The following is a 26,991-nucleotide window of genomic DNA, read 5'->3' on the forward strand; positions in this document are numbered from 1 at the left end:
CACCCAAAGGACATCCAGCCAACACAAGCGTGGGAAGTATTGGAGTCAACATGGGCCAGCATCCCTGTGGAAAGCTTTCAACGCCTTGTAGACCCTGACAAATTGAGGCTGTTCTGTGGGCAAAAGGCAACTCAATATTAGGAAAGTGTTCTTTATGTTTTGTACACTTATTCTTTGGATGTAAAATACTGTAAAACCACCAGTAACTTGGCTCCAAGTGATTTTAATTTAGGAAATCTGATCCAAAGTATTCCCATGCATAATAGAATATATGTGACTGTACACAAATGTAAGCAAGGTTTGAAATGGTTGTTTTATTCAAATATTATATCTGTTTGAGCTTCTTGTGGTCAATTATTTGTAATTACAGCGGCTTCAGAAAGGATTCTCATCTCTCAACTTTTTCCACATTTTGTTGTGTTACAAGGTGGGATTAAAATGTATTTAAAATTGTCATTTTTTTCTCAATTATCTACGGAAAATACTCTAATGTCAAAGTAGAAGAAACATTCTAACATTTATAAAAAAAATTATGAAAAATAAAATAATATATATTGATTACATAAGTATTCAACCCCATTGATCATTGCTAGACAGACATTTTTAGGTCTTGCCATAGATTTTCAAGCCAATTTAAGTCAAAACTGTCTTCATGGTAAGCAACTTCAGTGTATATTTGGCCTTGTGTTTTAGATTTTTGTCCTACTGAAAGGTGAATGTCTCCCAGTGTCTGTTGGAAAAGCAGAATGTACCAAGATTTCCTCTAGGACTTTGCCTGTGCTTATCCCTATTCCTTTTCTTTTCATCCAAAAAGACTCCCTAGCCCTTGCCAATGACAAGCATACCCATAACATGATGCAGCCACCACCATGCTTGAACATATGAAGAGTGGATTTTCACTCACATCAGGGATGTGTTCTGTTGGATTTGCCCCAAACATAACGCTTTGTATTCAGGACATGAAAATAATTTCTTTACATTTTTTTTTTACAGTATTACTTTAGTGCCTTATTACAAACAGGATGCATATTTTTGAATATTTGTATTATGTATGTACATTATGTACATTATGTACATGTATTATGTACTTCCACCTTTTCACTCTATCATTTAGGTTAGTTTCGTGGAGTAACTACAAAATGTTGTTCATCCATCTTCAGTTCTCTCCTATCACAACCATTAAACTAACTGTTTTAAAGTTGCAATTGGCCTCATGGTGATTCATTGTTGCATACAGAGTGAGTCCATTCAACTTATAATGTGACTCGTTAAGCAAATTTTTTGAACCTATTTAAGCTTGCCATTACAAAAGGGTTGAATACTTATTGACTCAAGACATTTATGCTTTTCATTTTTAGTTAATAGGTAAACATGTCTAACATAATTCCACTTTGACATTATGGGGTATTGTGTGTAGGCTAGTGACAACTATCCACTCAAGAAAAAAAACTAACCGGCCTGCGGCTGAATGTAGTTGATTATCCCCGAACTAGATGGAAACGGAGCATTAAGGTGTGAGGAGGGTGGACAACCACCACTGACTGACCTGATGGTGACATCAGTCTCTAGACCTTGCCCTCCAGCCTCCACCGCCTTCTCGAAGGACATGAGAGTGTTCTCTGGCGCAAGCTGGGGTATAACACACATACAAATGATTTGAACATATGGTTACCCTAAACAGAGGTACTACTGACACATATAATAAATACCAGGCACAAACATCAGTTCAGCTAATAACATAGCCCAAAAGTTTTGACTTATACTGACAATGGTAATAAATGATCAAACTACCACACTTCCTCTACTACTACATCACGTGTTGTTTACAGGGTTAGCCTTAGTAGTCTGGCCTTGCTCAAGTGAAAATCGGCACATTTTTCACCTCGTCACTTGGATTTTCAAACTAGCAACCTTTCAGTTACTGGCCCAACGCTCCAACCACTAGGCTACCTGCAGGCAGTTAGTATTGAAAAGAGTTGATGAGAATGGGTTAGTGTTGATGAGAATGGGTTAGTGTTGATGAAAATAGGTTTTTAGCTATGGGTAAGAATGGTTTGGCATTAATGGCGTTGCTGATGAGGCCTACCCACCATGGGTGCCCCTCTGTGCCCGATGAGGGCTGGTGCAAGGCCCAGAGTGCCCTCCTCTTTAAGACAGGGCGAGTACATGCCCAGGGGCACCAGGTAGAGGGCACACAGCACCGCCAGGTACAGCCCCATGATGAGCGCCTGCCCAACTAGAACACACAGACACACTGTTTACAAAGGGATACAGTTATTAATTTGTGGTTGATATGTGGAATCTGATGGGAATTTCCTCAAGACTAAAGAAAGAATAAAAATGATAAGTAAAACAAATAATTATATTTAAACAGAACAAAACATGAATATCTACAGATGTATTCTTTATTATATGCAGACATCACTGTTGAGATAGAAAACCTCCCTAAAGTTTCACACATCAGAGATGTTCACTGTTGAGATAGAAAACCTCCCTAAAGTTTCACACATCAGAGATGTTCACTGTTGAGATAGAAAACCTCCCTAAAGTTTCACACATCAGAGATGTTCACTGTTGAGATAGAAAACCTCCCTAAAGTTTCACACATCAGAGATGTTCACTGTTGAGATAGAAAACCTCCCTAAAGTTTCACACATCAGAGATGTTCACTGTTGAGATAGAAAACCTCCCTAAAGTTTCACACATCAGAGATGTTCACTGTTGAGATAGAAAACCTCCCTAAAGTTTCACACATCAGAGATGTTCACTGTTGTGATAGAAAACCTCCCTAAAGTTTCACACATCAGAGATGTTCACTGTTGAGATAGAAAACCTCCCTAAAGTTTCACACATCAGAGATGTTCACTGTTGAGATAGAAAACCTCCCTAAAGTTTCACACATCAGAGATGTTCACTGTTGAAATAAAAAACCTCTGAAGTTTCCTTCCTTGCCCTAGTTTTGAATCAAATCAAATTTATTTGTCACATACACATGGTTAGCGGATGTTAATGCGAGTGTAGCGAAATGCTTGTGCTTCTAGTTCCAACCATGCAGTAATATCTAACAAGTAATATAACCTAACAATTTCACAACAAATACCTTAAGTGTAAAGGAATGAATACGAATATGTACATAAAAATATATGAATGAGTGATGCCCGAACGGCATAGGCAAGATGCAGTAGATGGTATAGAGTACAGTATATACATTTGAGATGATTAATGTAGGGTATAAAAACATTATATAAAGTGGCATTGTTTAAAGTGGCTAGTGATACATTACATCAAGATGGCAAGATGCGGTAGATGGGATAGCGTACAGTATATACATATGAGATGAGAAATGTAGGGTATGTAAGCATTATATAAAGTGGCTAGTGATAAATTGATTACATAAATTCTTCCATTATTAAAGTGGCTAGAGTTGAGTCAGTATGTTGGCAGTAGCCACTCAATGTTAGTGATGGCTGTTTAACAGTCTGATGGTCTTGAGATAGAAGCTGTTCTTCAGTCTCTCGGTCCCAGCTTTGATGCACCTGTACTGACCTCGCCTTCTGGATGATAGCGGGGTGAACAGGCAGTGGCTCGGGTGGTTGTTGTCCTTGATGATCTTTTTGGCCTTCCTGTGACATCGGGTGGTGTAGGTGTCCTGGAGGGCAGGTAGTTTGCACCCGGTGATGTGTTGTGCAGACCTCACGACCCTCTGGAGAGCCTTATGGTTATGGGCTGCGCAGTTGCCGTACCAGGCGGTGATACAGCCCGACAGGATGCTCTCGATTGTGCATCTGTAAAAGTTTGTGAGTGTTTTTGGTGGTGACGAGCCAAATTTCTTCAGCCTCCTGAGGTTGAAGAGGCGCTGCTGCACTTATTCACCACGCTGTCTGTGTGGGTGGACCATTTCAGTTTGTCCGTGATGTGTACGCCGAGGAACTTAAAACTTTCCACCCTCTCCACTACTGTCCCGTCAATGTAGATAGAGGGTTGCTACCTCTGATGTTTCCTGAAGTTCACGATCATCTCCTTTGTTTTGTTGACATTAAGTGTGAGGTTATTTTCCTGACACCACACTCCGAGGGCCCTCACCTCCTCCCTGTAGGCCGTCTCGTCGTTGTTGGTAATCAAGCCTACCACTGTTGTGTCGTCTGCAAACTTGATGATTGAGTTGGAGGCGTGCATGGCCACCCAGTCGTAGTGAACAGGGAGTACAGGAGAGGACTGAGAACGCACCCTTGTGGGGCCCCAGTGTTGAGGATCAGCGGGGTGGAGATGTTGTTAACTACCCTCACCACCTGGGGGCGGCCCGTCAGGAAGTCCAGGACCCAGTTGTACAGGGCGGGGTCGAGACCCAGGGTCTCGAGCTTAATGACGAGTTTTGAGGTTACTATGGTGTAAAATGCTGAGCTGTAATCGATGAACAGCATTCTTACATAGGTATTCCTCTTGTCCAGATGGGTTAGGGCAGTGTGCAGTGTAATGGCGTCGTCTGTGGTCCTATTAGGGCGGTAAGCAAATTGGAGAGGGTCTAGGGTGTCAGGTAGGGTGGAGGTGATAAGGTCCTTGACTAGTCTCTCAAAGCACTTCATGATGACGGAAGTGAGTGCTACAGGGCGGTAGTCATTTAGCTAAGTTACCTTAGCTTTCTTGGGAACAGGAACAATGGTGGCCCTCTTGAAGCATGTGGGAACAGCAGACTGGGATAAGGATTGATTGAATATGTCTGTAAACACACCAGCCAGCTGGTCTGCGCATGCTCTGAGGACGCGGCCGGGGATGCCATCTGGGCCTGCAGCCTTGCGAGGGTTAACACATTTAAATGTTTTACTCACGTTGGCTACAGTGAAGGAGAGCCCACAGGTTTTGGTAGCGGGCCGTGTCAGTGGCACTGTATTGTCCTCAAAGCGAGCAAAAGTTGTTTAGTCTGTCTGGGAGTAAGACATCGTGGTCCGCGACGGGGCTGGTTTTTCTTTTGTAGTCCGTGATTGACTGTAGACCCTGCCACATACCTCTTTGTGTCTGAGCCGTTGAATTGCGACTCCACTTTGTCTCTATACTGACGCTTAGCTTGTTTGATTGCCTTACGGAGGGAATAGCTACACTATTTGTATTCGGTCATGTTTCCGGTCACCTTGCCCTTATTAAAAGCAGTGGTTCGAGCTTTCACTTTTGCACGACTGCTGCCATCAATCCACATTTTCTGGTTGGGGAATATTTTAATAGACGCTGTGGGTACGACATCACCAATGCACTTGCTAATAAACTCGCTCACAGAATCAGCGTATTCATCAATGTTGTTGTTCGTCGCAATGCGGAACATATCCCAGTCTACGTGATCGAAGCAATCTTGAAGCGTGGAATCCGATTGAATTCCACGCCGTTGAACAGACCTGAGCGCGGGAGCTTCCTGTTTTTGTTTCTGTCTATAGGCTGGGAGCAACAAAATGGAGTCATGGTCACCTTTTCCAAAGGGAGGGCGGGGGAGGGCCTTATATGCGTCAGGGAATTTAGAATAACAATGGTCTAGGGTTTTGCCAGCCCTGGTAGCACAATATGCTGATAGAATTTGGAGAGCCTAGTTTTCAGATTATCCTTGTTAAAATCCCCAGCTACAATAAATGCAGCCTCAGGATATGTGGTTTCCAGTTTACATAGAGTCAAAATAAGTTATTTCAGGGCTGTCGATGTGTCTGCTTAGGGAGGGGAATATACATGACTGTGATTATGATTGAAGAGAATTCTCTTGGTAGATAATGTGGTCGGCATTTGATTGTGAGGAATTCTAAGTCAGGTGAACAGAAGGACTTGAGTTCCTGTATGTTATGATCACACCACGTCTCGTTAATCATAAGGCATACACACCCGCCCTTCTTCTTACCAGAGAGACGCTTGTTTCTGTCGGTGCGATGCGTGAAGAAACCAGGTGGTTGTACCGACGCAGATAGTGTGTCTCGAGTGAGCCATGTTTCCATGAAGCAAAGAACGTTACAGTCTCTGATGTTTCTCTGGAAGGCAACCCTTGCTCGGATTTCGTCTACCTTGTTTTCAAGAGACTGGACATTGGCGAGTAGTATGCTCAGGAGCGGTGTGCGATGTGCCCGTCTACGGAGCCTGACCAGAAGACCGCTCCGTCTGCCCCTTCTACGGCGCCGTCGCTGGCTGGGTCCAATCCATTGTCCTGGGTGGTAGGCCAAACAGAGGATCCGCTTCGGGAAAGTCATATTCCTGGTCGTAATGTTGGTGAGTTTACGTTGCTTTTATATCCAATAGTTCCTCCCGACTGTATGTAATAAAACCTAAGATTTTCTGGGGTAACATTGTAAGAAATAACACATAAAAAACTAAATACTGCATAGTTTCCTAGGAACGCGAAGCGAGGCGGCCATCTCTGTCGGCGCCGGAAGTCAACAATCGAAGTCAGTATTTGCCTTATTCTACTCTGTAATTAGCACATTATGTATACAGCTGCTCAAACAAGCCCCACCTACTCAATCACAAGTCTCACCTTTTCTATTGATGTGGTAGAAATGCAAGGCTATTGGCCAGGAAAGGAGTGTCATCAGCAAGACTCCTCCCACGTGTAAATATGGTGCCGTCACCTATTAAGAACAAACATATTGCAGGAGGTGAAGTAAAGAGAAAATAAAGAGAGATATGACCATAATAGAAGAAATAAGGGAGGCCCCACCTGGAAAGAGAGGAGAAGAGTGGTCCACTCTTTGCTACATAGGTCAGACAGCACTGCTATGGCAAGAATGGAGAAGGCTAGACTCACCAGGACCCCAATCTGGCAACACATCCGGAGGAGCAGTACAGTTAGGACAACAGACAACCATTGGCACCTTACCCTTTTCACACTAATGAGCATTGCACTGAGCTGAGCACAATTAATTTTCACTTCATTTTTTCAGGATCTATCCATAAATCTGCAGCATTCAGCATTTCATCAGCCTTTTCTTCTACCAGGCAGTCAGCAATTTAATCTAGCTAAAGTAATTAATTTCATCTAGACATGGAAAAATGGATGGGATGATTCTAAAGCTTATAAGAGCAAAGAGGATGTATAGGAGAGACAGGGAGGATAGGAAACCCGATATAGAGAAGAAGGCAGAGGAAGTTGAAATTGGGCAGGGGAAGGCATGTGGACGTTACCTTGTGGCCCCAGTGTAGGTACAGCTTCTGTCCCTCTGACAGCAGACATACAGCCAACAGCTACAAATTAAAACACACACACACCATCAGAGAGCTAAGTACAGTATAACCCTGGTACTGTATAGTACAGTATATCCCTGGTACAGTATATTCCTGGCACAGTAAAGCTCTGGTTCAATACAGTATATCCCTGGTACAGTACAGTATAGCTCTGGTTCAGTACAGTATATCCCTGGTACAGTACAGTATAGCCCTGGTACTGTATAGTACAGTATATCCCTGGTACAGTATATTCCTGGTACAGTAAAGCTCTGGTTCCATACAGTATATCCCTGGTACAGTACAGTATAGCTCTGGTTCAATACAGTATATCCCTGGTACAGTACAGTATAGCTCTGGTTCAGTACAGTATATCCCTGGTACAGTACAGCTCTGGTTCAGTACAGTACATTCCTGGTACAGTACAGTATAGCTCTGGTTCAGTACAGTATATTCCTGGTACAGTACAGCTCTGTTTCAGTACAGTAAAGCTCTGGTTCAGTACAGTATATTCCTAGTACAGTACAGCTCTGGTTCAGTACAGTATAGCCCTGGTACAGTACAGTATATTCCTAGTACAGTATAGTACAGTATATTCATGGTAGAGTACAATATAACTCTGGTTCAGTACAGTACAGTAAAGCCCTGGTAAAGTACAGCTATGGTTCAGTATAGTACAGTATTTTCCTGGAACAGTACAGCTCTGGCTCAGTACACTATAGTATATTCGTGGTACAGTACAGTATACAGTACAGTTCTCATCACTAAGGACTCTGGGACTAATAACCTCCCTCTGCAACTGGATCCTGGACCGACCCCAGGATCACGGGCAGACCCCAGGTGGTAAGTGTAGGTAACAACACAATCGCCACGCTGACCCTCAACATGGAGGCCCCTCAGGTGTGCGTGCTCAGTCCCCTCCTGTACTCCCTACTCACTAATGACTGCATGGCCAGGCACGACTCAAACGCCATCATTAAGTTGGCCAATGACACAACAGTGGTAAGCATGATCAGCGACAATGATGAGACAGCCTATAGGGAGGAGGTCAGAGACCTGACCATGTGGTGCAAGGACAACAACCTCTCCATCAATGTGATCAAGACAAAGGAAATGATTGTGGACTACAGGAAAAGGAGGACCGAGCACACCCCCATTCTCATAGACGGGACTGTAGTGGAGCAGGTTGAGAGCTTCAAGTTCCTTTCCGTCCACATCACCAACAAACTAACATGGTCCAAGCACACCAAGACAGTCGTGAAGAGGGCACAACAAAACCTATTCCCCCTCAGGAGACTGAAAAGATTTGGCATGGGTCCTCAGATCCTCAAAAGGTTCTACAGCTGCACCACTGCCTAGTATGGCAACTGCTCGGCCTCCGACTGCAAGGCACTGCAGAGGGTAGTGAGTACGGCCCAGTACATCACCGGGGCCAATCTTCCTGCCATCCGGACCTCTATACCAGGCGGTGTCAGAGACAAAAAAAATTGTCAAAGACTCCAGCCACCCTAGTCATAGACTGTTCTCTCTGCAATCATGGCAGGTGGTACCGGAGTGCCAAGTCCAGGTCCAAGAGGCTTCTAAACAGCTTCTATCCCCCCAAGCCATAAGACTCCTGAACATCTAATCAAATGGATACCCAGACTATTTGCATTGCCCCCCCTTCTACACTGCTGCTACTCTCTGTTGTTATCTATGCATAGTCACTTTAATAACTCTACCTACATGTACATATTACCTTAATTACCTCGACACCGGTGCCCCCTCACATTGACTCTGTACCGGTACCGGTAGCCCTGCTATTGTTTTTTGGTTTTTTTTATCTCTTACTTTTAGGTATTTGAAGTATTTTCTTAAAAGTGCATTATTGGTTCGGGGCTTATAAGTAAGCATTTCACTGTAAGGTCTACTACACCTGTTATATTCAGTACGTGACAAATACAATTGTATTTGATGTATAGCTCTGGTTCAATACAGTATATCCCTGGTACAGTACAGTATAGCTCTGGTTCAATACAGTATATCCCTGGTACAGTACAGTATAGCTCTGGTTCAATACAGTATATCCCTGGTACAGTACAGTATAGCTCTGGTTCAATACAGTATATCCCTGGTACAGTACAGTATAGCTCTGGTTCAATACAGTATATCCCTGGTACAGTACAGTATAGCTCTGGTTCAATACAGTATATCCCTGGTACAGTACAGTATAGCTCTGGTTCAATACAGTATATCCCTGGTACAGTACAGTATAGCTCTGGTTCAATACAGTATATCCCTGGTACAGTACAGTATAGCTCTGGTTCAATACAGTATATCCCTGGTACAGTACAGTATAGCTCTGGTTCAGTATAGTACAGTATATTCCTGGGGGGATCCCCAGATTGATCTGTGACTGATTTATGCTTGCCCTCCAACCCCCCTTGTGGAGCCCCACAAACAAACACACACCCCTCACCAGCAGCAGAGTGATGTAGCTGAAGAAGGCGGCAGCGATGACCAGCAACACCACAGACCAGGGGAACCAGAAACCCAGGTTCCCAAAGTTAAACCTGGAGAAAGAGAAAGAAAATCGGAAGGAAGCGAGCGAGCGAGAGAGCGAGAGCAAGGATGGCGATGAGAATGGGGATGTGTGTGTGTGTGGGGTACTCAGGGCTCAATTGTCCCTCTAAACACTCTGACATCAATGCAAATGTAATCAAAAATCATCATCATTAAACACTTATCAACAGTATCATGTTTTTAAATTCACTGTTAGGCTACATTTTTTGACCTCGCTGAGATGATGAATTTGAAGAATGAAGTTCAACAACAGGTTGAAACTGGAAAACATGGTCCTCGTGGATGTTGTTCCAAACAACACAATTGATGTTGTTTCAAAGCCAAATAACAAAATTGACAGCGCTTTCTAAGGTGATGATTAATTTAAAGCATTTAAGACGTTGAATGTAAATCACTTATACACATATTAGAGCTTATGCATACACCTGTACTGTGCCTTCAGAAAATATTCATACCCCTTGACTTATTCCACATTTTGTTGTGTTACAGCCTGAATTCTAAATGGATTAAACATAATTGTTTTCACCCATCTAAAAACACACACACACAATACCCCATAATGACAAAGTGAAAACATATTTTTAGAAATGTTTGCACATTTATTGAAAATTAAATAAAGAAATATATCATTTACATACAGTGGGGCAAAAAAGTATTTAGTCAGCCACCAATTGTGCAAGTTCTCCCACTTAAAAAGATGAGAGAGGCCTGTAATTTTCATAATAGGTACACTTCAACTATGACAGACAAAATGAGAAAATAAAATCCTGAAAATCACATTGTAGGATTTTTAATGAATTTGTTTTGCAAATTATGGTGGAAAATAAGTATTTGGTCAATAACAAAAGTTTATCTCAATACTTTGTTATATACCCTTTGTTGGCAATGACAGAGGTCAAACGTTTTCTGTAAGTCTTCACAAGGTTTTCACACACTGTTGCTGGTATTTTGGCCCATTCCTCCATGCAGATCTCCTCTAGAGCAGTGATGTTTTGGGGCTGTTGCTGGGCAACACGGACTTTCAACTCCCTCCAAAGATTTTCTATGGAGTTGAGATCTGGAGACTGGCTAGGCCACTCCAGGACCTTAAATGCTTCTTACGAAGCCACTCCTTCGTTGCCCGGGCGGTGTGTTTGGGATCATGCTGAAAGACCCAGCCACGTTTCATCTCCAATGCCCTTGCTGATGGAAGGAGGTTTTCAATCAAAATCTCACGATACATGGCCCCATTCATTCTTTCCTTTACACGGATCAGTCATCCTGGTCCCTTTGCAGAAAAACAGCCCCAAAGCATGATGTTTCCACCCCCATGCTTCACAGTAGGTATGGTGTTCTTTGGATGCAACTCAGCATTCTTTTTGGTTTTTACCAAAAAGTTATATTTTGGTTTCACCTGACCATATGACATTCTCCCAATCTTCTTCTGGATCATCCAAATGCTCTCTAGCAAACTTCAAACGGGCCCGGACATGTACTGGCTTAAGCAGGGGGACACGTCTGGCACTGCAGGATTTTAGTCCCTGGCGGCATAGTGTGTTACTGATGGTAGGCTTTGTTACTTTGGTCCCAGCTCTCTGCAGGTCATTCACTTTGTAGTTGTAGCGATGAGACAAGATAGTAATTACTAACAATTGGATACCACAAAATTGGGGAGAAAAAGGGGGTCAAATTAAATATAAAAATGTTTAAAGATAATTGCTAGGGCGCTGAACTGCAGCGCCAGCTGTGCCACCAGAAACTCTGGGTTCGCGCCCATGCTCTGTCATAACCAGCCGCGACCGGGAGGTCCGTAGGGCGACGCACAATTGGCATAGCGTCGTCCGGGTTAGGGAGGGTTTGGCCGGTAGGGACATCCTTGTCTTATTGCGCACCAGCGACTCCTGTGGCGGGCCAGGCGCAGTGCACGCTAACCAAGGTTGACAGATGCACGGTGTTTCCTCCGACACATTGGTGCGGCTGGCTTCCGGGTTGGATGCGCGCTGTGTTAAGAAGCAGTGCGGCTTGGTTGGGTTGTGTATCGGAGAACGCATGACTTTCAACCTTCGTCTCTCCCGAGTCCGTACGGGAGTTGTAGCGATAAGACAAGATGGTAGCTACTAACAATTGGATACCACGAAATTGGGGAGAAAAAGGGAGTAACATTCAAAAAAAATTAAAAATTAAAATTAAAAAAATAAAACAAAGATAATTGCTAGACATAATTTTCAGGTCTTGCCATAGATTTTCAAGTAGATTTAGTCAAAACTGTAACTCGTCACTCAGGAACATTCATTGTCTTCTTGGTAAGCAACTCCAGTGTAGATTTGGCCTTGTTTTTTAGGTTATTGTCCTGCTGAAAGGTGAATTAATCTCCCAGTGTCTGGTGGAAAGCAGACAACCAGATTTTCCCCTAGGATTTTGCCTGTGCTTAGCTCAATTCCATGTATTTTTATCCTAAAAAAACTCCCTAGTCCTTAACGATTACAAGCATACCCATAACATGATGCAGCTACCACTATGCTTGACAATATAGAGAGTGGTACTCAGTAATGTGTTGTATTGGATTTTCCCTAAACATAAAACTTCTTATTCAGGACAAAAAGTGAATTGTTTTGCCACATTTTTTGCAGTATTACTTTAGTGCCTTGTTGCAAACAGGATGCATATTTAGGATTTTCTTTTTCTTTGTACAGGCCTCCTTCTTTTCACTCTGTCAATTAAGTTAGCATTGTGGAGTAGCTACGTTGTTGATCCATTTTCAGTTTTTCTCCTATCAGCCATTAAACACTGTAACTGTTGTAAAGTCACCATTGGCCTCATTGTGAAATCCCTGAGCAGTTTCCTTCCTCTCTGGCAGGAAGGAAGTACGCCTGTATCTTTGTAGTGAGTGGGTGTATTGATACACCATCCAAAGTGTAATTCATAATTTCACCATGCTCTAAAGGATAGTCAATGTCTGCTTTTGTATTTTTACCCATCTACCAATGGGGCCCTTTTTTGCGAGGCATTGGAAAACCTCCCTCGACTTTGTGGTTGAATCTGTGTTTGAAATTCACTGCTCGACTGAGGGACCCAACAAAAAAATTGTATGTGTGGGGTACAGAGATGAGGTAGTCATTCAAAAATCATGTTAAGCACTATTATTGCACACAGAGTGAGTCATTTACTTTTTAAGCAAATTTGTACTCCTGAACTTAGGCTTGCAAATTGCCATAACAAAGGGTTTGAATACTTTTTGACTCAAGACATTTCAGCGTACATTTGTAATTAATTTCTAAACATTTAAAAAAACATAATTCCACTTTTACATTATAAATTCAGTCTGTAACACAAGTCAAGGGGTGTGAATACTTTCTGAAGGCACTGTATATGAGCACAATTTTTATTTTTTTTTAAATAATGATTGTGCAATACAATACATAACCTAATAGCCTACCGCATATTACGCATGCCAGAAAAACATAACAAAATACATAGATTTAAGATGTCTTTGGTACAGAATTGGTCTAGCCTATACTCCAAAACAACAAAAAAGATAGTAATAGCCTTTGAGTGTGGACTGTATTATTAGGCATACTGGATGGACTGTTGTTACCTTATACTACGCTCCAAACTTTCTATCCATGAGTCTGGGAGAGAATGTATAAGCCTAGGTGATGCTGTTGGTTCATTGATTGTGCAGGTTGGTTTACCGAGTTAGCCTACAATTATAGTGAATTTTGTATTTGATTTTTAATAGCCTAGTAATAGGGCCTTTTTTAAATAGTTTTATAATTAATAGGCTGACAATATCTTTAGCCACAGAATATCTCCTCCTCTCTCTTCTTATTCCTTTCTCAAGCGTGCAGAGATGGGGCCTGTCAACAGTTTAATTAAATATGTTTCATTGTTACTATCAATGTTCCTGTACAGATTTCTCTTGGTTTGAAGCACTGGGTAGCTTAAGAAACATGGTTGGAGAGCCCATGACATAGAGTTTGGACGGAATATCACCTGTCGCACAGCGAGAGGCTGCATGCTCCTCAAACAGTGGTTAATGTGTGAAATGAAAGAAGTGTTCTTATTTGCCCAGACATTTCCACAATCCTGTGTGAATGCAGACTTTTGATGGTTGCCACTAAAAAGAGAAGAATCCCAGCTGCTACTGTAAGTCAATTTCTAAGCTGCTCCACAATTTAAACTAAGGGAAAGCAGCCTCTATTCACTATTCCAGTGCATACGGATGACATGTCTTTTCCCCCCTGCCCCTGTTCCCTTGTTCCTGCCCATTTGATAATGCACCATTCCAAATCGAAACAAATGTTACATATTAGTAAAGACAAGATTCCATTTAGAATAGTCTGATGGGTGAAAATATGATTGCTTGATGAGAGAACATTGTGTGCAGCCTGATGGAAAGAACAGGGCAAGCTTTTTGTAACTTTTTCAAATAGTCAATAGCAAGAGTTGTGGCTATACAGTAGGAGGTAATGTTGTTAATGTGATGCAGGAGAGGAGATTCTCCTGACAGGAACACCACTAAATCTCGATGACATACTACTCCTGCTGCTACCACTGCTGCCACAGAGTTGTGGTCTGGCCTTGCACATGTGTGTGTGTGTTTGAGTTCTTATATATTTGAATGCTTGTTCATACTTAGATTTGTGTTTACATTACATTGTGAATATGTAATAGTCAGACCTACCAGTCAAAATCATTGTAGTCATTCTGAGCTTCACTCCAGAAGTAGAGGAAGACCAGTGTGAGACAGAATGTCACGATGAGGAGTGCAAAGCTGGCACATTCCAACTGCAGGGGAGAGAGACACAATAAATCCCACATAGTGACTTCATAACAAGTGCACAACCCATATACTGTTGGCATGGAAATGTACACTAACAAGTAATTACCAGTGATGAGGATTGAACCCACAACATATTGGTGGCAAGGCAGGGATTCATGGCCAGAGCCACTACCTTCGCCAAACCTTTTTCACTTCTATTTGTGTTTTCCCCTGACATATGAGGTAAACAACTCAAGCCTGGGCTAACATTAGTCAATGGATTGTCACACAGCAAGTTGTTGTTTTGCAGCGTTTAAAGGAAAACTCCACGCAGAAACTATTAGTCCATTGTTGCTATAGTCCCAAAAATGTTTAGCATGTCAGCAATCAAGTTTTCAAGATATATAACTTTCAAAATACAGCCGGTATTTCTGTATTTTGAAAGTTATATATCTTGAAAAGTTGATTGCTGACATGCAAAACATTTTTGGGGCTATATCAACAGTGGAACAATGAAACAAATACCAAAAGATGGGTGGAATTTTCCAACAAATGCTCTTACAAAACATAAGAGAGTGCTATTCTTTGAAAGGGCTGAATGTATGCATTTATTGCCTAGAATGCTTTCCATACAGTTGAGGGAGTGCACTTTGAACTCTGAGGAGAGGGAGCAATCTGAAGAAAAGCTCCTTACTGGCTAAACAGTGATTGTAAAACTGTGACAGTAAAAATTATGTAAGCCATGAAAGATATTGACAGAGTGAGGGAGAAAAATAATCAGATGACTTGTGTGTGGGAACGCATGCATGTTGTGCATGTGAGTGAGAGAGAGTACAGTGTAATAGTAGTGTGTGTGAGTATAGTCTCTGTCAGGAGTATAAAACCATCCTGTGAAATGACCAGATATTCAACAAACAAAAACAGCTTTTCCCATCAAATGATCTCACTTGGGAACTCAATCCCCCCATCCCGTCCCTGCTTGACCCCTGACATCCCTGACCTTGCTGCAGCAGCAGTCTCCCGGCGTGGCGCGGGTCCTCTGGTAGCGTCTCCATTGACAGCCGTAGAGTCCGGCCAGGCATGAGACAAAGGGCTGGTGCTCGTAGCGCTGCAGTAGCCGACAGCGCACCACAGGCAGCTTCCCCAGGGTGGTCAGAGAGGGGGCCATGGCTCACACACACAACGCCATCACGATCACACACGCGCGAGAGAGAGAGAGAGAGAGAGAGAGAGAGAGAGAGAGAGAGAGAGAGAGAGAGAGAGAGAGGTCTACACCAGTTGTATTCAGTGCATGTGACAAATAAAATTTGATTTTATCTCGTCAAGGGGTTTCAGATTTCACAAGGTCCCGGATTCAAGCCCCGCTCGGGCCATCAAGCCCCGCCTTCATCACAAAAGGTAGAGATGGTGGAGAAGGACAATGAGTAAAAATAAGTTGTGTCTAACCTTAAACCTGGCTCCCAAACATTTAACAACTGCTGTAGGCCTAGATTATGAATCAATCAAACCATACTAGGTACGTGATTACAGGCTAGGTGAAGGACAAGCCCCATTCTGACAGACATCGTCATTTTCACTTTCACAATTTTCATTTTCACAATGCGTCTCTGAATTTGGGGATTTCCCTCTGAGGGATCCACAATTCACTAACTTCTACCTTGATTGTGGGCTAGTGGGCTACTATGTGTTAGTTGACCACCATCTATTATGTTTACTGTCAAATGACAAAGAAAGAGATTAGCCATGGATTACTGGAATAGCACTGTATAACAATTTATCCAAAAACAAATCATTTTGACTCTCAAATGTTTTCTTTCACAATATCAAAATAGAAACATCTCCTTGCTTTAAAGTCAAAACATATTTTTGGAAAGTTCATATGCTGAGCTAGCCATTAAAAAAAGTATGGTCAACAGATCTAATTGAATCTGAAAAACCCTTTAACTAGAACATAATATGGAAAGATAAGACCATGGCATCCCCTAATCCGAACCATAAATGTATACATCAATGTGTTCACAGACTGTGTATTTAACAGCAAGGAAACGTTTCATGATGAAATTGGTCCCAACTCCCAACTTTTCACTGTGTCCCCTAAATCAGGTAGGCGCATTCCTTCATATGATGTGGGAGTGCCCTGCACTTAAAATTACTTCTGGGGCAAAGATACAACATTCATTTCGAAGTGCATGAATTTAAATATTCAAAGCTTTGCACCTATTATTTTATCTGACAATGATAGCACCTTGAATCTCTCAATCAATCAGAGAAAAGTATTGCTGGCAGGCCTCACTGCAGCGATTTTTGGGGGGGTCTAAATGGTACCTCATTCTTTCCCATTTAACCAGGGGATACAGTTACTACTAGAAGTTATAACAATAAAATTATCGACAACGAGAATGAATGTGCTAGTCAAGGAACAATTGAGACTCTGGGGATGGATGGGTGGGAGTGGGACTGATAAGCAACCTCGTTTGGTGGGTGGAATGAGAAGGAGTGAGAGGCATGCTTTCTTTGGGTAGGGTAAGTGGGGCATGGTTTCCGGGTGGGGAGGATGCAGGAGGGTGGATGGGGAATGGATTGGGGTTATTTTGTATGCATTTCTTTGCTTGGTTTTGTACCTGTAATCCCCCTCTGTAAAATGACTAAATTAAATTAAAGAAATTTCACAAAAAATAAACTATTGTTGGTATTATTTTTTTTTTATGTTCTTATTAATATACAGTTGAAGTTGGAAGTTTATATACAATTAGGTCGGAACCATTAAAAATAGTTTTTCAACCACTCCACAAATTTCTTGTTAACAAACTATAGTTTGGGAAAGTTGGTTAGGACATCTACTTTGTGCATGACAAGTAATATTTCCAACAATTGTTTACAGACAGATTATTTCGCTTATAACTCACTGTATCACAATTCCAGTGGGTCAGAAGTTTACATACACTAAGTTGACTGTGCCTTTAAACAGTCTGGAAAATCCCTTGGCTTTAGAAGCTTCCATGGCTTTAGAAGCTTCTGATAGGCTAATTGACATAATTTGAGTCAATTGGAGGTGTCCCTGTGGATGTATTTAAACTCAGTGCCTTCAAACTCAGTGCCTCTTTGCTTGACATCATGGGAAAATCAAAAGAAATCAGCCAAGACCTCAGAAAAAAAATTGTAGACCTCCACAAGTCTGGTTCATCCTTGGGAGCAATTTCCAAACGCCTGAAGGTACCACATTCATCTGTACAAACAACATCGACATAACCTGAAAGGCTGCTCAGCAAGGAAGAGACCACTGCTCCAAAACCGCCATATAAAAGCCAGACTACGGTTTGCAACTGCACATGGGGACAAAGATCGTACTTTTGGAGAAATGTCTTCTGGCCTGATGAAACAAAAATAGAACTGTTTGGCCATAATGACCAGCGTTATGTTTGGAGGAAAAAGGAGGAGGCTTGCAAACCCGAAGAACACCCTCCCAACCGTGAAGCATGGGGGTGGCAGCATCATGTTGTGGGGGTGCTTTGCTGCAAGAGGGACTTCATAAAATGGATGGCATCATGAGGATGGAAAATTATGTGGATGGAAAATTATGTGGATATATTGAAGCAACATCTCAAGACATCAGTCAGGAAGTTAAATAGGTCTTCCAAATGGACAATCACCACAAGCATACTTCCCAAGCATAGGTTGTGGCAAAATGGCTTAAGGACAACAAAGTCAAGGTATTGGAGTGGCCATCACAAAGCCCTGACCTCAATCCTATAGAAAATTTGTGGGCAGAACTGAAAAAGCGTGTGCGAGCGAGGATGCCTACAAACCTGACTCAGTTACACCAGCTCTGTCAGGAGGAACGAGACAAAATTCACCCAACTTATTGTGTGGAGCTTGTGGAAGGCTACCCAAAACATTTGACCCAAGTTAAACAACTTAAAGGCAATGCTACCAAATACTAATTGAGTGTATGTAAACTTCTGACCCACTGGGAAAGCGATGAAAGAAATAAAAGCTGAAATAAATAATTATCTCCTATTATTCTGATATTTCACATTCTTAAAATAAAGTGGTGATCCTAACTGACCTAAGACAGGGAATTCTTACTATGATTAAATGTCAGGAATTGTGAAAAACTGAATTTAAATGTATTTGGCTAAAGTCTATGTAAACTTCTGACTTCAACTGTATAATCTGTTGTTGGTGCCTAAACTACATAACGCGATCGTTATCTGACAACCAATGACATTATGCACACATGTCATGCACTATGCTGAAAATGACAAATGTTTATATGTTATTGGAAACAATAATTGCATATGAATTGTATCCCATAGGCTGCAGACGTTAACGCCTTGATTTAGCTTGTATAGCCTAAGTAGGTCTATAGTTGCTGCCCTATGGCGCGGAAATTTCCTGTGGGAACAACAGTGTTTACCTGATACAATAGGCTAGCCTACGTGGACGGTTGTTCAAGTTCCAGCTAAAAGCACCTATGATACAGAGTCGTCGTGCAGGAAATCGTAAATCCCCTAACATATTGACGAATTGGACACATTGTCTGTTTAGGGAACTAGTCAGAGATACGTCTATCCTGTAAGACTGAAGTTATTCAAACGCTAAGAATGTCCATATGTAATATTCAATGCTCATAAATGGCATACATTCAAGTTATTTCCCATCTAAATCCTTTATCCGATACTTTACTCCTTTAAATAACCTACCTCTGAAAAGAGTTCCGTTAGATTTCCAGAATTTCCGAAATCCTTAATGTGATGGTTACTCCAGGGGAAGCCGCAGTACGTATAGTTCCTCTTCTCGGTAATGCACGCCGGCCAGGTAAAGGATACCGTGCTATGTCTGATTGACATAGACTGCCGCCTGTTGCAAATGGAGATATGCTTTCGTGTACAGTAAGTAGCGCTATTTCTTTCATCCGGACATCCCCCCTCTAGTGCACTGTCCTTTGATGTTGAATAATGATGGATACAATGTTACAATTTCCCGACTCTGTAGGCTACTCTTATCACATGACAGTGTGTGGAGTAGGCTATAGACTATTTTAGTTACGGACAATATTGTAATCAGAGTTTCAATATCAGCTGACTATATTTCGTATGAAAAAAAACGTGTGTTATGCAGGGTGGAAACTGTTCATTTGAATGTGTATTGTGAAGGCGAGGGTAGGGGAATTAAATTGTAATCAAGTTCAGTCTTCAGTCTTACGTAACGTAAATCTTAGAGCTGCAAATTTACAGTTTTACCAAATATGTTTTATAACTACCCCAAGAGAACCTGCATCCTGTCGTTTCCAATGGGAGCAAATTAATCACAGTAGGCAGAACAAAGAGGTGGGCAGAGCCAAGCACGAGCTAGCGAGATCGTATTGGCGCGTTGTGCATTCAGGGAACACCTACTTTGAAGTGTGCGTGTACAATAACGCAAAACTTTGGCAAAGCATCTCTCTGTGTGTCCATTTTTTCGTACACACTCAATTTGGTCACTATGAATTCTCAACAATAGTCTAATTTACAAAATAAACTAAACCATGATATTGTAGGGATTTCTGCTAACTGCCACAGTGTAAACCCCCCTTTCGGGCCTCCAACCCGGGTCTTCAACAGGCTGACCTGCTAACCGCTCAAACAACGGTTTAACCCTTTTGGGGGGACTGTAACAGGCCTAAGGCAAGGTTTGTTACACTATCCCCTCCTTTCGGGAGAGCGTGTCCCTATGCTTCTCCATACCAAGTACATCACATGTGCACGCCTCTCCGATGGTCCCCAAGCATTCCCCAGCATTCCACCGCTGCCACCAATGTAGCAATTTTTGCTAACGGCAACAGTGTAACCCCCATTGCAGGTCTCGAACTCAGTAATTATTTTATTAACAGGACACCTCTTGAACAAAACGTCCTGCATATTCTCAGTAATATACACATCTGGTACATATTGTAAATCAAATGAAAGACATAAAAATAGAAAGATGTTTTGAAAGATGCCATTTACTGGGTGGATTACCCAGATAATCCAATATTATAGTCTATAATCTCATAAAAGACCTCTCCATTGCAAAGCAGATGCTGTGCGTGTGTAAGACTCTAACCATGAAAAAAGGGGTAGAACAAAGGACATGTTTCATGTTAGACAGCGCCATAGGAGTCTACTGCCATCTCAGGGAAAGCCCTGTTGGAAATCTGTCTGTTCTCTGTTGATGTCTGAAGTATATTAGGTGCATTCGAAGTTGTTTGAAGCTGTGACACCAGCAGGTACCTGTTCCTTGTACAGCTTTCCTTCCCTCAATCCTAACCTTTAACCATTGGTGGGGAAAATTCTAAACTGACCCAAGATCAGCATCTATGGGCAATTTAACCCTACTCTGTTTGATCCACAACAGCAAAACTACACTCAAATAAAATACAATTTTATTGGGCACATACACATGGTTAGGATATGTTAATGTGAGTGTAGCGAAATGCAGTAATATCTAACAAGTAATCTAATAATTCCCCAACAATTACCTATCCCTTTACACTTGTGTGTATAAGGTAGTAGTTTTGGAATTGTTAGGTTAGATTACTCGTTGGTTATTACTGCATTGTCGGAACTAGAAGCACAAGCATTTCGCTACACCTGCATTAACATCTGCTAACCATGTGTATGTGACAAATAAATGTGATTTGATTTGATACACACAAATCTAAAGGAGTAAATGAGAATATGTACATATCAATATATTGATGAGTGATAGCCGAGCGGCATAGGCAAGGTGCAATAGATGATGTAAAATACATTAAATACATATGATATGAGTAATATAAGACATGTAAACATTATTAAAGTGGCATTGTTTAAAGTGACTAGTGATCCATTTATTAAAGTGGCCAGTCATTGGGTCTCAATGCAGGCAGCAGCCTCTCTGAGTTAGTGATGGCTGTTTAGCAGTCTGATGGCCTTGAAATATAAGTGTTTTTTCAGTCTCTCGGTCCCCGCTTTGATGCATCTGTACTGACCTCGCCTTCTGAATGGTAGCGGTGTGAACAGGCAGTGGCTCGGGTGGTTGTTGTCCTTGATTATCTTGTTGGCCTCCCTGTGACATCGGGTGCTGTAGGTGTCATGGAGGGCAGGTAGTTTGCCCCCGGTGATGCGTTGTGCAGACTGCACCACCCTCTGGAGAGCCTTGTGGTTGAGGGCGGTGAAGTTTCTGTACCAGGCTGTGATTCAGCCCTACAGGATGCTCTCAATTGTGCATCTGTAAACGTTTGTCAGGGTTTTGGGTGACAAGCCAAATTTCTTCAGCCTCCTGAGGTTGAAGAGGCGCTGTCGCGCCTTCACCACACTGTCTGTGTAGTTGGACCATTTCAGTTTGTCTGTGATGGTTACGCTGAGGAACTTAACTTTCCACCTTCTCCACTACTGTCCCTTCGATGTGGATAGGGGGGTGCTCCGTCTGCTGTTTCCTGAAGTCCACGATCATCTCCTTTGTTTTGTTGACGTTGAGTGAGAGGTTGTTTTCCTGACACTACACTCCGAGTGCCCTCACCTTCTTCCTGTAGGCTGTTTTATCGCTGTTGGTAATTAAGCCTACTACTGTTGTGTTGTCTGCAAACTTGATGATTGAGTTAGAGGCATGCATGGCCACGCAGTCGTGGTTGAACAGGGAGTACAGGAGGGGGCTGAGCACGCACCCTTGTGGGGCCCCAGTTTTGAGGGTCAGCGAAGTGGAGATGTTGTTTCCTACCTTCACCACCTGGGGGCGGCCCATCAGAAAGTCCAGGACCCAATTGTACAGGGCGGGGTCGAGCATCAGGGCCTCCAGCTTGATGATGAGCTTGGAGGGTACTATGGTGTTGAATGCTGAGCTGTAGTCAATGAACAGCATTCATAAATGGGTATTCCTCTTGTCCAGATGGGATAGGGCAGAGTGCAGTGTGATGGCGATTGCATCGTCTGTGGTCCTGTTGGGGCAAACTGTATGTAAACTGAAGTGGGTCTAGTGTGGCCAGCAAGGTGCAGGTGATATGGTCCTTGACTAGTCTCTCAAAGCACTTCATTATGACAGAAGTGAGTGCTACGGGGCGGTAGTCATTTAGTTCAGTTATCTTTGCCTTCTTGGTTACAGGAACAATGGTGGCCATCTTGAAGCATGTGGGGACAGCAGACTGGCGAGTGTAGAGAGTATAGAGATATTGTTATCCACGTCGGCACCAACGATGTTAGGATGAAACAGTCAGAGATCACCAAGCGCAACATAGCTTCTGCGTGTAAATCAGCTAGAAAGATGTGTCGGCATCGAGTAATTGTCTCTGGCCCCCTCCCAGTTAGGGGGAGTGATGAGCTCTACAGCAGAGTCTCACAACTCAATCGCTGGTTGAAAACTGTTTTCTGCCCCTCCCAAAAGATAGAATTTGTAGATAATTGGCCCTCTTTCTGGGACTCGCCCACAAACAGGACCAAGCCTGACCTGCTGAGGAGTGACGGACTCCATCCTAGCTGGAGGGGTGCTCTCATTTTATCTACCAACATAGACAGGGCTCTAACTCCTCTAGCTCCACAATGAAATAGGGTGCAGGCCAGGCAGCAGGCTGTTAGCCAGCCTGCCAGCATAGTGGAGTCTGCCACTAGCACAGTCAGTGTAGTCAGCTCAGCTATCACCATTGAGACCGTGTCTGTGCCTCGACCTAGGTTGGGCAAAACTAAACATGGCGGTGTTCGCCTTAGCAATCTCACTAGGATAAAGACCACCTCCATTCCTGTCATTATTGAAAGAGATCATGATACCTCACATCTCAAAATAGGGCTACTTAATGTTAGATCCCTTACTTCAAAGGCAATTATAGTCAATGAACTAATCACTGATCATAATCTTGATGTGATTGGCCTGACTGAAACATGGCTTAAGCCTGATGAATTTACTGTGTTAAATGAGGCCTCACCTCCTGGCTACACTAGTGACCATATCCCCCGTGCATCCCGCAAAGGCGGAGGTGTTGCTAACATTTACGATAGCAAATTTCAATTTACAAAAAAAAAAAATGACGTTTTTGTCTTTTGAGCTTCTAGTCATGAAATCTATGCAGCCTACTCAATCACTTTTTATAGCTACTGTTTACAGGCCTCCTGGGCCATATACAGCGTTCCTCACTGAGTTCCCTGAATTCCTATCGGACCTTGTAGTCATAGCGGATAATATTCTAATCTTTGGTGACTTTAATATTCACATGGAAAAGTCCACAGACCCACTCCAAAAGGCTTTCGGAGCCATCATCGACTCAGTGGGTTTTGTCCAACATGTCTCTGGACCCACTCACTGTCACAGTCATACGCTGGACCTAGTTTTGTCCCATGGAATAAATGTTGTGGATCTTAATGTTTTTCCTCATAATCCTGGACTATCGGACCACCATTTTATTACGTTTGCAATTGCAACAAATAATCTGCTCAGACCCCAACCAAGGATCATCAAAAGTCGTGCTATAAATTCACAGACAACACAAAGATTCCTTGATGTCCTTCCAGACTCCTTCTGCCTACCCAAGGACGCCAGAGGACAAAAATCAGTTAACCACCTAACTGAGGAACTCAACTTAACCTTGCGCAATACCCTAGATGCAGTTGCACCCCTAAAAACTAAAAACATTTCTCATAAGAAACTAGCTCCCTGGTACACAGAAAATACCCGAGCTCTGAAGCAAGCTTCCAGAAAATTGGAACGGAAATGGCGCCACACCAAACTGGAAGTCTTCCGACTAGCTTGGAAAGACAGTACTGTGCAGTACCGAAGAGCCCTTACTGCTGCTCGATCATCCTATTTTTCTAACTTAATTGAGGAAAATAAGAACAATCCGAAATTCCTTTTTGATACTGTCGCAAAGCTAACTAAAAAGCAGCATTCCCCAAGAGAGGATGACTTTCACTTTAGCAGTGATAAATTCATGAACTTCTTTGAGGAAAAGATTATGATTATTAGAAAGCAAATTACGGACTCTTCCTTAAATCTGCGTATTCCTTCAAAGCTCAGTTGTCCTGAGTCTGCACAACTCTGCCAGGACCTAGGATCAAGAGAGACACTCAAGTGTTTTAGTACTATATCTCTTGACACAATGATGAAAATAATCATGGCCTCTAAACCTTCAAGCTGCATACTGGACCCTATTCCAACTAAACTACTGAAAGAGCTGCTTCCTGTGCTTGGCCCTACTATGTTGAACATAATAAACGGCTCTCTATCCACCGGATGTGTACCAAACTCACTAAAAGTGGCAGTAATAAAGCCTCTCTTGAAAAAGCCAAACCTTGACCCAGAAAATATAAAAAACTATCGGCCTATATCGAATCTTCCATTCCTCTCAAAAATTTTAGAAAAGGCTGTTGCGCAACAACTCACTGCCTTCCTGAAGACAAACAATGTATACGAAATGCTTCAGTCTGGTTTTAGACCCCATCATAGCACTGAGACGGCACTTGTGAAGGTGGTAAATGACATTTTAATGGCATCGGACCGAGGCTCTGCATCTGTCCTCGTGCTCCTAGACCTTAGTGCTGCTTTTGATACCATCGATCACCACATTCTTTTGGAGAGATTGGAAACCCAAATTGGTCTACACGGACAAGTTCTGGCCTGGTTTAGATCTTATCTGTCGGAAAGATATCAGTTTGTCTCTGTGAATGGTCTGTCCTCTGACAAATCAACTGTAAATTTCGGTGTTCCTCAAGGTTCCGTTTTAGGACCACTATTGTTTTCACTATATATTTTACCTCTTGGGGATGTTATTCGAAAACATAATGTTAACTTTCACTGCTATGCAGATGACACACAGCTGTACATTTCAATTAAACATGGTGAAGCCCCAAAATTGCCCTTGCTAGAAGAATGTGTTTCAGACATAAGGAAGTGGATGGCTGCAAACTTTCTACTTTTAAACTCGGACAAAACAGAGATGCTTGTTCTAGGTCCCAAGAAACAAAGAGATCTTCTGTTGAATCTGACAATTAATCTTAATGGTTGTACAGTCGTCTCAAATAAAACTGTGAAGGACCTCGGCGTTACTCTGGACCCTGATCTCTCTTTTGAAGAACATATCAAGACCATTTCAAGGACAGCTTTTTTCCATCTACGTAACATTGCAAAAATCAGGAACTTTCTGTCCAAAAATGATGCAGAAAAATTAATCCATGCTTTTGTCACTTCCAGGTTAGACTACTGCAATGCTCTACTTTCCGGCTACCCGGATAAAGCACTAAATAAACTTCAGTTAGTGCTAAATACGGCTGCTAGAATCCTGACTAGAGCCAAAAAATTTGATCATATTACTCCAGTGCTAGCCTCTCTACACTGGCTTCCTGTCAAAGCAAGGGCTGATTTCAAGGTTTTACTGCTAACCTACAAAGCATTACATGGGCTTGCTCCTATCTATCTCTCTGATTTGGTCCTGCCGTACATACCTACACGTACGCTACGGTCACAAGACGCAGGCCTCCTAATTGTCCCTAGAATTTTTAAGCAAACAGCTGGAGGCAGGGCTTTCTCCTATAGAGCTCCATTTTTATGGAACGGTCTGCCTACCCATGTCAGAGACGCAAACTCGGTCTCAACCTTTAAGTCTCTACTGAAGACTCATCTCTTCAGTGGGTCATATGATTGAGTGTAGTCTGGCCCAGGAGTGGGAGGGTGAACGGAAAGGCTCTGGAGCAACGAACCACCCTTGCTGTCTCTGCCTGGCCGGTTCCCCTCTTTCCACTGGGATTCTCTGCCTCTAACCCTATTACAGGGGCTGAGTCACTGGCTTTACTGGGGCTCTCTCATGCCGTCCCTGGAGGAGGTGCGTCACCTGAGTGGGTTGAGTCACTGATGTGGTCATCCTGTCTGGGTTGGCGCCCCCCCCCCCCCCCCCCCCTTAAGTTGTGCCGTGGCGGAGGTCTTTGTGGGCTATACTCAGCCTTGTCTCAGGATGGTAAGTTGGTGGTTGAAGATATCCCTCTAGTGGTGTGGGGGCTGTGCTTTGGCAAAGTGGGTGGGGTTATATCCTTCCTGTTTGGCCCTGTCCGGGGGTGTCCTCGGAGTGGGCCACAGTGTCTCCTGACCCCTCCTGTCTCAGCCTCCAGTATTTATGCTGCAGTAGTTTATGTGTCGGGGGGCTAGGGTCAGTTTGTTATATCTGGAGTACTTCTCCTGTCCTATTCGGTGTCCTGTGTGAATCTAAGTGTGCGTTCTCTAATTCTCTCCTTCTCTCTTTCTCTCTCTCGGAGGACCTGAGCCCTAGGACCATGCCCCAGGAATACCTGACATGATGACTCCTTGCTGTCCCCAGTCCACCTGACTGTGCTGCTGCTCCAGTTTCAACTATTCTGCCTTATTATTATTCGACCATGCTGGTCATTTATGAACATTTGAACATCTTGACCATGTTTTGTTATAATCTCCACCCGGCACAGCCAGAAGAGGACTGGCCACCCCACATAGCCTGGTTCCTCTCTAGGTTTCTTCCTAGGTTTTGGCCTTTCTAGGGAGTTTTTCCTAGCCAC

At 42.8% G+C, this 26,991-nt stretch overlaps 1 protein-coding gene across 3 annotated transcripts in view; it reads right to left on the minus strand.

The window, feature by feature from the left end:
• LOC110533473 (glycerophosphodiester phosphodiesterase domain-containing protein 5) overlaps nucleotides 1-20,116 on the minus strand; it is a 32,207-nt gene extending 12,091 nt beyond the window's left edge. For 2 of the 3 annotated variants that reach the window (XM_036989871.1, XM_021617718.2), the window contains exons 1-8: nucleotides 15,489-17,369; nucleotides 14,411-14,514; nucleotides 9,644-9,737; nucleotides 7,147-7,206; nucleotides 6,683-6,781; nucleotides 6,500-6,593; nucleotides 2,091-2,236; nucleotides 1,547-1,629 (exon numbers count right to left, since the gene is read on the minus strand). In XM_036989871.1, coding sequence (XP_036845766.1) covers nucleotides 1,547-1,629; nucleotides 2,091-2,236; nucleotides 6,500-6,593; nucleotides 6,683-6,781; nucleotides 7,147-7,206; nucleotides 9,644-9,737; nucleotides 14,411-14,514; nucleotides 15,489-15,656 — 848 coding nt within the window. In that variant the 5' untranslated portion in view covers nucleotides 15,657-17,369. Of the gene's footprint in view, nucleotides 1-1,546; nucleotides 1,630-2,090; nucleotides 2,237-6,499; nucleotides 6,594-6,682; nucleotides 6,782-7,146; nucleotides 7,207-9,643; nucleotides 9,738-14,410; nucleotides 14,515-15,488; nucleotides 17,370-19,191 lie in introns of those variants that run through there. The other variant, XM_021617717.2, reaches the window with a different exon arrangement.
• Between the last annotated feature and the right edge of the window lie 6,875 nt (nucleotides 20,117-26,991).

Source organism: Oncorhynchus mykiss, chromosome 10 (genome assembly GCF_013265735.2).
Source record: "Oncorhynchus mykiss isolate Arlee chromosome 10, USDA_OmykA_1.1, whole genome shotgun sequence".
Classification (NCBI taxonomy): domain Eukaryota; kingdom Metazoa; phylum Chordata; class Actinopteri; order Salmoniformes; family Salmonidae; genus Oncorhynchus; species Oncorhynchus mykiss.